The sequence below is a fragment of the Pyxicephalus adspersus genome, chromosome 5 (genome assembly GCF_032062135.1).
Source record: "Pyxicephalus adspersus chromosome 5, UCB_Pads_2.0, whole genome shotgun sequence".
Taxonomy (NCBI): Eukaryota; Metazoa; Chordata; class Amphibia; order Anura; family Pyxicephalidae; genus Pyxicephalus; species Pyxicephalus adspersus.
Window position 1 is genome coordinate 61,056,527 of NC_092862.1, and position 12,633 is coordinate 61,069,159.

General features: G+C 39.7%; 1 protein-coding gene across 1 annotated transcript in view; it reads right to left on the reverse strand.

Annotated features, from left to right (window-relative positions):
* Positions 1 to 7,836, reverse strand: part of GFOD1 (Gfo/Idh/MocA-like oxidoreductase domain containing 1) — a 55,550-nt gene extending 47,714 nt beyond the window's left edge. The window contains exon 1 of the mRNA XM_072411682.1: positions 7,236 to 7,836. Within this exon, the coding sequence (XP_072267783.1) occupies positions 7,236 to 7,527 (292 nt within the window). The 5' untranslated portion in view covers positions 7,528 to 7,836. The remainder of the gene's footprint in view (positions 1 to 7,235) is intronic.
* Positions 7,837 to 12,633: the final 4,797 nt, after the last annotated feature.

Genomic DNA, 12,633 nt, shown 5'->3' on the forward strand with positions numbered 1-12,633 from the left:
GCTGTATTGAGTACATTTTTGCATGGGGTTTCCTTCCTGCCTTTGCTCAGAGATCTGAGCCACTTTGTCACTTCAAATTCATCACAGCTCATCAAGCAAAGTAACACTAGTAGAGTGCAATAAAGCGTCTCATGACAATCTAAATGCTCCCATATAATCATCAATTTGTATATTTGGATTATAAAGGTGTTACTAAAATGCAGTATTTGTTTTTGGGATTTTCAGAAAGGTAAGACAATATTTATTGGATTACCGAGCTGACTTTGCGACCAGATTTTATTTCAATGTGCTCATTTACTTTTTAGTGTAAACAATACATTTAAAAAGAAGTGTGAAAAAATATATTTATATAGAAGTCAGCTACAAAAAAAGAATATGCACAAGCTGTAAATTAGAATTTATCTCTCAAGGCAAGCAGATGGCAAAAGGCTAGTCACCAGTATTAGGCTGTGTGCACATGTAGCTGGAAAGAATCTTTCATTATTGTTACCAGCAACAAAGTGACTGATGAGCGAATGAGCGCTGTACACACAGCACAGTTCTGTTTTATGGATGGGTGAGAATGAGCACTCAGCACCCCAATGTTCTCTCCTCCCTTGATTGTTCCTTCCAGATTGGGCGTTTCATGGATCCTTCTTGATGGCAGGGCTTTGCTTCCTCAAGTCAGAACCTCCAGCAAGGACAACAGAATGCTGCACACTAACAAAAACACAAGTTTCCTAAAACCACCAGCCACAGACAGCATCACTTTAGATTGTCCCTGCAGATATACAACTATGATACAGAAATACCTAGGCAAACTAATATACCAGGAATTGCACTGCTACTTTTCAGAAGAAGGGTTAAATCTTTGTTCCCTACCACAAAAAGCCCTAATATTACTATCTGGATTCTGTTTCCAGTCCATTGATTTTGTATATAGCTTCAACCTTTACACTCCTACATGTTTTATACAGTATTTTTCATGAATTATGCATATGCTTACACTGTCCCCGATTACTCTATGTGTTACCCTAGATTTGACCATTTTATTTTCGGTTCACATGGTCAAATCCTGGTTGTCAGAATTATAAATAGCATTAATTACTCTCATTATTACATTATGTATGTACAGGCTCTTGAATTATTCACTGTGCCCAGCGGGAAGTGTTCAAGGTTTGCTTGTTGCCATTGAGATTCATTTGAAACCTCTGTGAAATACATGAACTAAGCATTCCATTGGTCACAAACACTCTGCAACAAGTAAAATATAAATATTCCCTTCACCGGGTTAAGTGAGAATTGGGCACCTGTTCAACCATAAAGGAGGAAGACATAATATAAAGTAATAGAAATATAAACTTTAATGATTCCCTCTTGTTTTCAAGTCAAGAAAGAAGAGTTTCTTTAGTAAAAACTGTCATTATTGACTAACTACAATGATGAGGTTGTGATCACTAAATTAAACAGATGCTTCTTAAATGTCACATTCTAGATCAGAGTTTCTCCAGCTGGGTCTCCCAGGGGTTCCTCGAGCAATGAGCAATTTGTGCACCTAAGGTCATTTTAACTGACACCAATGATCTTTATGACTATATAGGAGTGACATTCTTCCCACTGGTCAACAATGAAGGAGCCATCCATTCCATTGAAGTTGTGGAATTAGTAATTATAGAAGGGGTTCCCTGAAGACCTTAAAGTTATTTCTCCAGTCCCTAGGATTAGGAATTTTAGTGTAGTGTGCAGAGAGGTAATGTGATGAAAGTTTTATGGAAAATAACTGTCGTGAAAGCCCCATTGGTATATTTCTAATTTGTTTCTTTAATGGAGTTTGTAATCGGGGGTGTTGATAGTATTAAATAATTTTGGGATCCTTTAAGAAGAAAAAAATAAAAACCAGAGTAGTCAAGATGGGGTGCTAGTGGCAAACCAAGAAATAAACGTCTAAACCAAGTGGTTCAGGGATGGAGGTGTACTGGTGAGGTCAGGTCACACAGGTGCTCAAATCCAGGCAGTCCAGAAGGTCAGGGATAACTGGTAAGGCAGGTAGGGAAATAGACCAAAGCAGAAATCAAGAGTAAAAATAAACTAGGAGACTTAAGGTGCGTACACACTTCCAATTTTTATCGTTCCAATCGAACGACGAACGATCGATTGGGCAAAAAATCGTTCGTAAAAAAGTAACCAACGACGCCGACGAACGAGGAAAGTCGTTGGAAACGAACGACCGGACCGGCGGATCGGATGACGATCGTTGAACATCGTTCGTGTGTACGGTCGTTCGTTGATCGTCCATGTTCAGAGCATGCGTGATGAACGAACGTTCGTTCACTTTCCTGTCGTGCACATAGTTCCTCTATCGTTCAAACGATCGTACCTATTGTGTGTACAATATCTACGAACGATCGTGTCGTTATCTCTATGTGCAGGATCGGTGCTATACGATCGTTCGTAGATATCGTGCAGGATCGTTCGTCGTTCGTTTTCCAACGATAATAATTGGAAGTGTGTACGTAGCTTTAAGTACAGAAAAAGGAACCAGTTATGACTACAGAACCTGAAGGACCCTAAGGTGAGAATAACTAGAGCTAAAACTGAAACAAAAAAAAGATCAGACACAAACACCTTTGATGTTATATGGAGCAATATAAATGTTATAATGTAACATAAACACCCTAGCCTTACAAAGAAGTATATAGCAATCCAAAGACATGACCTATGCCTAACCTGTGCCATACCTGTGCATGTGCCTGGCCCACTTGTACAGATAAATGGGTGTGCTTGGGGAACAAACATAAAAGCAGAAATAGGCAGATAATGGAACTCATAAAAGAAAAAAAAAACAGCAAAAAATGCAGAGGGTGGACAAGGTGAGCAGAACACAGGTAATTTCTTCACAGAGTATAAATATTAAATAAACTGTTCATGGAGAACCCAGCACTGTTAATAAACAAAACTCAGATTGTACAGTGCAAACAGACTGAATTTAACTTATTACTGCCCATAAATCTTGGAGGTCTCCATAGACCGATTCATAAACAACCACGTCTCCTATTCAATCTATTGTATATTGCCCGGGCAATATTTCTTTAATGAAAAGTTGACAGTAGTTGTCTGTGTTCCCCATTGTCCTTTTTTCCTGTTTTTACAGATGACTTAATCTATTGTACAACATTCTGCAAGTTCTTCAGAGGCTGACCTAATTTTAACAGCCAGGACATTGCCAATTGTCTATTTTAGTCACGTCTGCAAGTGATCCTGCAGACTAAGATGCTGTGTCAAAGTATTGCTTCTCAATAGTCATCACAAGTAATGCAGATCACAGGCTGACCTTCACAATGTATGTTTACCATTTGTATTTTCTTTGTCAAGCACAAATAATACCAGTAAATTTATTAGAAATGAAATAAACAGACAAGTGGCTGTCATTATAATAGGTACATAAAAGATATGACTGCATACTAATATAAAATAAAATCTGCACCTCAACTACATCATAAAAAACAATAATGTCCTATAACAATACAGAATTGTTCTAATTGTCTCATTTACCTTGATCAGCACATATTCAAACTATATTTTTATATTAATAATATTATCAGACCTGTCCCTAGTCCTAAAACTTTTTATTTCAGCTCAGGTGACATTTCTAGCAGCAAGGTGAAGGCATGTTTTCATTGTATCTAATATCTGTATGAACAATGTGGAGCTAGTCTGCTGTACTTGTACTATTATTTACAAAGGCAGGCCTATGCCAGCTATCAGGAGGGATGCCCTTGTAAACATATATGAGTGTCCTTGCAGTACATGAGCAGGTTTAATATAAATTATAATCACTTTACTAAGTAAATGTAGCAGTGAGAGTGCAAAAACTGATGTAAGCATAAGAACCGCTGATTGCATGGGCAGAGCAAAGGTTCATTTTGTTTAAACTTGGGAAATTCAAACTGAGCCTACCATGAAAGAATACATAAAAGGCCGATAAATGGAAATTTTCTACGTTAGTGGAGCTAGGATGGAAGTAAGTATATCTCATACCTTGCGTAAGCAGGCCTTACTATTAAAAGCACTACATAGCAATGGCATTAGTTATTGCATTCTTAGGTCAGGTGATTTCCTCACCAAAGGCATATAGTGATAACCCTTTGCTTATGTCAGAACTGCTTTCTCCCTACACAGTTCTATGGGAATACAAATCAGGTCAACTGCAGGTCAAATGCAGGTAAATGCATCTCTCAATGAATTTTCAATTATCTTACAAATCTTTCAAAGTGAAGTCAATTGCAAGACGCATTTACACATCAACACAGGGGAATTTTTCTCTAAACCTCACACAACATTATTACTATATATAGCAAAAATGTTGTGTGATGTTCAATTCCCCAACATACTGTATGTTCTCACCCTTCATCACTTTTTCCAATAACCGCATATACTTGTATCAGATCTCATCATCTAATGACTATAACTTTACTCACTGCTGTCCTCCATTTAGAGAATGTCTGTCCAATATTGCTCACTGCAGAACCCTTTTGACTTAGGCAATGTACACGTCAGATGATTCTCTCCTGTAACTGTCGGGCTCGTTTCGGACAGAATCCGACAATTGTTTCCACCAACAATATTTGAATGTGTAAACGCAGCATGTGAATGAGCTATTATTACAAAATAAACTAAGACACAACAACACTGCAGACTGTTAGAATAGAAATGAAATAAATAATATCTACAAAGACAGCTGAAATTATTATTACACAGTATTTATATAGCACCAACATAGTATGCAGCGCTTTACAAAGTCCATAGTCATTTCACTAAAAAAGGGGCTCACAATCTAATGTCCCTACCGTAGTCATATGTCTTTACCACAGTCTATGGTCAGTTTTGGGAGGGAGTCAATAAACCTAACTGCATGTTATTGGAATGGGGGAGAAAACCGAGATAGTTAAATAGATAAATGCAGATAGTGTCCTGGCCAAGATTCAAACCTGAGACCTAGCACTTCAAAGACTAACCTCTGACCCACCAGATGAAATGTAGCTGATTGTTCATGGTAAATGTATTATTCACAGCTTGTTGATGTTAAACAGTTTCCTAGAGTTTCACCGCTTGGTGTGAAGGAACCACCAAGCTCCCTCATTATCGTTGAAACAATTGAGAGCAATAAAAAAATATTTTCTTACAGGTGTTTGGCAGGCGGCACAGCCGTATTGTAGTTTTGGAGTGGCGCTACATGAAATAGGCCTGATTTATTAAAGCTCCCCAAGACTGGAGAAGGTAGACTATCTTGGGAGAACCTGGGTGATCTATCAAACCCGGAATAGGTCTGGTCCAGAATTGATAACATAGCAATAATTTCATTTTCAAGGAAATCTATTCCAAATTTGCTGGATCATCCTGGTACTCTCATAGTCTATCTTCTCCAGTCGTGGAAAGCTTTAGTAAATCAGGCCCAATGTCATTGGTGTTACCAAAAACGTTAACAAGAACACTTTCTGGATGGCTGCTGGGCATTTTTTAAACTTTTTTAGGGGTTCTTGGGAAAGAACTACAAACAAGATGTGTTTCCATTTCCTATATGTCTCTAGTTCCTGTGCAAGATGGCCACAAAGCTGAACAACAGCTCCAATTGTGGTTTTCAGGAATTTGCTAAAGCTCAGAAAAAGACAACCCTATCTGAACATCTCCTGGGCACCTATAGGAACTTCTGGCGATGGGCTACGACAGTGTTTCCTAACCAGGGTTCCAGGGCTATCTGTAGGGGGGACATTCTTCCCACTGGCACCAGCAATGAAGAAGACATTCTTCCTACTGACCACCACGCTAATATACTGTGCACTGTAGATATAGTATTTATAGTAGGGGTTTCCTGAAGACCTGAAAGTTATTTCATGGGTTCCCCAATGTAAAATAAAGGCTAAAATAATAATATAATGATTACACCAGAGGTAGTTTCTTCCTTTTGGTTCTGCACTTGCTCAAGTGTTAATATGGTACAAACAGTCATTCAATTACTGCAGAATGAGAAAAGTTCCAAAACACTTATCATTCAGAAAAACAAAAGGTTCAGAAATTTGGTTTCTACCTCTACAGGCCGCTCAGTCTCAGCCAGTCCTTAGCAGTCCATTCAGGTACAAACGTAAATACCTGTATCATATAACCAGCTCTAATGTTCACGCAGTGATGACTATGATTATATGACTTTATGCTTTATTGGCTTTATCCCTGGTGTCATCAAACATTCAAATATGGGTGTCATTCTATTCTAACATCAAGAACGTAACGGCTTTATTAGTGGATACATTAAGAACAATAGAGACAGTAAAGTGATTTTTGATGGAATACATCATACTTGCCTTTTACTAAATAATTATAAAGAGCCAACGCAATGCTGAAGAATGACATATAGGGCCCAATAAAATGTCACCTTCATTGGATCAAGGGCCCATAAAAAAAATGCTTGCATTCATTGATAAGTATGCCCTATCAATAAACAAGGAAGGCCTAGTAAGCACAATATTCTATATTGTATGAGTTGTATGAGTATGCCATGTCCACTGTTGTTTCTCCCCATTCTGAGAAACTGATTCCACATAACACCACAACCAGCATTAGTAACACTCACAACCCTGGGATTACTATGACTATACACTGCACTTGGCTATTGTGATCACAATTATCATTGGCACCTCTCATCTCCTAATGGCTGGGCTTGTGTTTTGCAAATGGAAGAACAGTAAATTATGCAGCAGCTGGATTGAAGCTATTAATTAATGCCAAGAAATAACGCTTCCATAGACCGCTGCTGATCAGCCCCATCTCTGCCACAAAAACAGCAAGACATAGTCATAACAATATGCTGATGCCTACTAAGAGCAAACTTTTTATCAATTGCCATAAGCCTATTTATTAAAGTAGATCTAAAACATTTAGATGTATTATAAACAAATGGCCTGATTTTGTATTAATATTTTGCAACATTGACCTAGTCAAGTAGTGACAAACATAGAACAACATAGACAACACAGGGGCTAAATAGGCAGACAGTTGTCACACTATAACAAGAAATACCTGAACCTGTTTAATATTAATATTAATAATAATAATAATAACAAGGACTTTGATGATCAGATTGTGTTACTTTAATACATGCAGGCGGTCAGTAAAGCAATCCTGGGCATCATTCCTCCTGGCAATGGCTCTATGATGTAGGCAATGCCCCAGGCTTGGTGATGAGGACTGTAGGGTGGACTTACCTAGGGTTTTGACTGCGATCTGTTTGGTGAGAGGAGGTGGCAGGTTGATGCACACCAGGTCCACATCTTGGTGCAATAACACGTCGTCGATGCGGTTGGTGTAGAAAGGAACACTCATCTCCTTGGCCAGTTCTTCTGCCTCCTCCTGCGTCCGACCCCATAGAGCTTTAACATGGAATCCTTCATCCTTCAGCAAAGGGATGATCACCCTGGATGTCAGGCTGGTACCAAATACCCCGACCCCGGGCAGCATGGCTGATCCTAGGCAGGCACAATGACAGGCAGGAAGCATGCACAATGACACCCTGCAATGTGCACCCTGGCTGGAAGCAATGTCTCCCTAGCCTTGGATGTGTCTGCCCCCCTCACCTCTCAGGCTGGAGGGGCCAAGCTCTGCCCTCCATGTCCAGCTCATGGCAGGATCTTCCCAGCAGCCCGTTCCAATCAAAGGACAATCCGATCCCAGGAGAGGGCACAGGCTACAGGCTGATTATATTATAATAAAACAGAGGCAGCGATGGCTGCAGTGCCCGGCGATCCCTGGGCTAGTGCCAGTGTACCGATCTGCCAAGCTTAGTGCTTTCCCTCCTCATTGCTGTGATACAGGCAGTGGGCGGGGCCAGTTACTGTCACCTAGTGTGTGTGTCTTTTCCTGTAACGCCCCCTGCCAGGAATCAACTGCTATTGGTTATTGCTAAGGGAATATTTAACCCTTCATTCCCCCTGGAGGACCAAGCTAGAATCAACAACTGGTCCAAGATGATGCTCAGTGCAGATATATACCTTTGGGGAGGGAGGGATATAACAATAGGAGTGCTGATGTTGGGTCTGCCAGAGATTAACATTTGCATTCAAAAGTCTGAAGACAAAGGGTCAATTCAGTAAACAGACCTAGGTGTGCCTGTATACAAATGGGAGTAAACACAGACTTCCCCCACCCAACTCTTATTTACTATTATCTCCACTCATATTGTGTGCTAATTCCACCACCTCCTAGATTGTAAACTCTTCAGGGTCCTCTCCTCCTGTGTCACTGTCTGTATTCGTCCGTCATTTGCAACCACTATTTAATGTACAGCGCTGCGTAATATGTTGGTGCTATATAAATCCTGTTTATTAATAATAATAACTGTAGGAGAGCAGTTACACCTGAAAACAAAGGACATGGGGGAGCTGAATATTTTTAGTAAAACAGTCTTCCTTTTTTTTCCTTAGAATGTAGACTTCTGCAAAAATTGTATGATTGCCCCAGGCATTTCCACTGTTTTTAGGGCAACACGATGGCATTGAAACCCCCTCTGATTGGATAAGATATTTTTTACGTGAAAGGTATAGGTAGCTTTTCAGTATCCCCAGAGAGATCAGTCACTAGGATTATGTGTTTGTAAGCTGTGTTAGGCAGCAATGAACCTACAGGTTTCTTCTGAAAACACCTATGAATAGCCCCAACTGGCATTTCATCTGATCAGCCTCAACAAGCTACTATCTACTATATCGCACAAATGATCAGCATTGGTGCTGAAAATTAATGCAGACATATAGTGCATATTGTGTCTCCTGAAGTTTGCTGAAATGACAACATTGTAAAAGGGCCTTCTGTTACTGGACACCTCATTGACCATCAATGTACCATTAGAATTACACTGATCAATATGTTAAGGTGGACCTAAGGTGGACATTTTTAACATCATATAAACAGATGGCAAAATGTGTTTTTTAGAGACTTCTGGCATACAAGCGTCCCATATCCCAAGAGGCTGCTGGATGCTCTTTCTGCACATACCCTATCTCAAGCCTGCGCAGAAGGAGCTTTCCTCTAATGCAAAAAAAGTTCTGATCTCATGCATGCACACTTTTTTTTCAAATTTCCTGGAAGGCACATCACCTGATTTTGAGATCCCGGGAAGAAATAAAAATCCAGGACGGTGTGGGACTGAATGGAATTTTATTGCAGAGGGATCAATGGCTCTGTGAAGGTAAAGGTATGTGTCATTCCAGTGTCAGTGGAATTTATACAGAAGAATTACACTTACCACCCTTATACCAGGGGAATTTTAATGACCTATAATATACCAAGAGAATTACACAGACCACTGATATACTGAGAGCCTTGGTGGACGGTGTGGATGCCAATATAACATTGCTAATCAAAGTAAATTCCATAAATTCCGTACATTTTTTCTATGCATTGATGGTTAAGGAAAAATGCCTTTTCCATCTGACCTTCCACTGCCTGCCATTGGGATTCATCCTTGTCTGACTTAAATTTTTTAAAGTAGAACTTTTTGCAAAAATTGCATTTATGCAGGGTTTTGTTGCTGAAAGGCATGCCCCTTTTTGAAATATGCATTCTTACCTGCCTGATCGCATGCGCAGCTCAGCGTTGGTTGTCAGGATACCTGGGACATCCCAACATTTCCTGAGATTGCCTGCAGTGTGCAGAAATTACATCATCCTAGTCCAGCCAATCAATATGTCAAAGATTGCAAGAATGAAGAGAAGAACAAAGATGCCCTGCGACAGAATGGGGCAGGTGAGTATAACAGGGTTTAGTTTCTCTTTAACACATGGATACTTTGGCTGAATGGCTCAGCCCCTTGACTTGCTCTAGCTCTGTAAGGCTAGGTACAAAGTCAGATGATCCTCGTCCAATAATCGTCTCAGGTCTGGTACGAGAATCTGTCATGTGTACATCGCTGATCATCTGTCATCTGGGCGACTGTCTTGGCAGATCCACGGACGACATACTAGGATCGATCATAATAAAAGTGAAGGGGAGAGAGCACAGCAGGGTGCCAATCCTTCGTTCTCCCCCTCCTCTCTCTATAGAGCAGATTTGTGCTGTAAGTACAGCACTCGTTCATGCATCGTGCAGTCTTTTATTGATCCTTTCCAACGACAATTATTGCACCTGTGTATGCAGCCTATTTTATTACCTAAGATTTAGTAACTATGTTGTTTGATTCTGTGGATGGCCCACATTGCCATTACTCTCCTAGAATGCTGACACCAATACTATGCTAAACTTGAATGTGAGTACTAAGCTATAAGCTTTGTGGGTGCTTGGAAGGCACCGAAAATGTCTCATTTTGATTTCTGTGTAACTGTAGGTGGGAGAAAAGCTGCTGCTGGACTCTGTCTTAAAAAAAAAGAAAAAAAAAAGTTGGGTGAATTATGTTATAAAAGTTTATTTGTAAAATAAAGCTTTTATACCAACAATACAAAACATGTATAAAAAGTTTATAAATGAAAATTGAACCCCAAAATATAATTCACTCCATTTACTTCAATGTTTTTGTCTTGCAAAGACAGAAAGAATATTAAATGGAAAGTGGTGCACAACCACCAACTCACTACCTGCTGTGCTGTTAATGATATAATTATTACAATGCCAGCCAGATTTGCAGTAAATTAATCTCTTCCAATTTCATTAGCCTTTGATAGTCAATGCAGGAAGTATAAACAGTTTAGTTAAATCATCTGTTTGAGTTTGTTACATCCGTTTGCCTACAATCAAAGGTCCTGTTTCTCTACCAAAATTGGAGAAACAAACCCTACCTGGATTCTTTAGCTGTACATTTTTAGATTGCTTCTCAAATGCTGTGGTTTGAGTGTAATTGAGTGTACCAATAGCTACCAAATGCTATTTATTGCAGTGCTTCCCTAAAAAATGAGGACGTCTGTTTCAGGGTGGGTACTTTAAGGTAATCTCTTCTTTTGTTTTTGGAGGGATCCTAAAGGACATTTTTCTAGGTTTAAGGTGTTCAAAGCATTTACTTGTTACTTGCATTCTGCTCTTGAAGCCGCCTTTTGTTAACAGCTGCAGTTTTTCAAAAAAGGACAAGAACAGTGTTCACCTAAACCACCTCAAATTATATCACTCACATCCACTGTACCCCCTATACCCAGTGTAAAACTGAATGTTAGGCATACATCGGTTAGGCCTATTATTCCAATTCAAACTGTCCTGCTGGCCAATTTTACACTGCACTGTCCTCTGCTATGTCATAATTTATATAGTAAAACCCCTTCTAATACATTTGGGCCTTTCTAATCAAAACTGTCCTGTTACCAGCCAATTTACTGCTGCATCATCTGCTCTCACTTAACGTGTACCTATACTCAGAATTTTTGCTTTACATAAAGGGGTAGAGAACCCCTTTATGAAGGGTAAAAATTCTGTTTTGCCTAATTCTGTCTAATTCTTGGCTGCCTAGGTGGTTGGGAATGGATGGGAGCGCAAAGCCTCCTGGGATACCTACGTCAGGCATCCCGGGAGGCTCTTGGGCGCTCCTTCTACACATGCCCGAGCACCTTGGGCATGCGCAGAAGCAGTCTTTTTGCTAAAAGAGAAAAATTTGCCGATGTCTCGCATGCACAGCGAGATCGGCAAATTTTTTTTCCATCCTACGTCACCCGATCTTGTGCCTGGGTCGGGTGACATAGGGTGAAGAACCCGGAGGAGAAGACGAAGATGGCAGTGCCAAGATAGCTGGATCTGGGCTGAGGCGGGACCAGATGCTGGACACCCCCGTAGTGATCGGACTTGCCCTGCGGGATTGAAGGTTGAAGTGTGTTTTTGGTTTTTGAGTATAGTTCCTCTTTAATCATTGTAGTAGGACTCCTGTCTGTACTTTCAGTTACACTCACATAGTAACAAACAAGTTCACATTTTTTTCAAGGTATTGCTGGTAATCAGTGTTTATTAATATACTAGTAATGTTATGTTGTAATTAGTAAATGATAAAAAGGCACTCTGGTAGAAACTACATGGAAACATTTCACCAATGTCCCACAAAGATATTCAAAACAAACAGAGCAATAATTATGTGTGATTGAGCCTACAACAAAACCATTGGCTTTTTTCAATCCCAAGCAACGTACTGGTCTTAATATTATTAATAAATTGATTTTAGAGTTCACAAATTATATATATATATCTCAATATTCTCCAAATGTATATAAAGGTAATCATAGTACTAGTACCATTTTTTCTTCTAGTTCCATAGCAATCACATGTTCTGCACACACACACAACCCACACATCAGAGTTTCAACTGAAGAAACACTAAAGTTCCAAGTGCAACCATTTTATTTAATTGGTGATTTGGTGGTTAATTCCTTGGGGCCAATTGAATTTATAAATTATTGGAAAATATCACATCTGTACAAATAGAACCTGCACCACCAAAACGCTTACCTGAGTGGAGTCAATAGTTTTCGAGATCAAAATGGACACTGCTGCGTCCTGTATGGGGTTTGCCACATGGTGCTCTGAGAAGCAATAGTACATGAAGTAAAAGTGAATGCAGGACAGGGGAAATTTCCTGCAGACTTCGGTAACAAGGGGGGTCACATCCCTGCAGCATTTTTTAGCTGTGGAATTTCAAATGAGGGC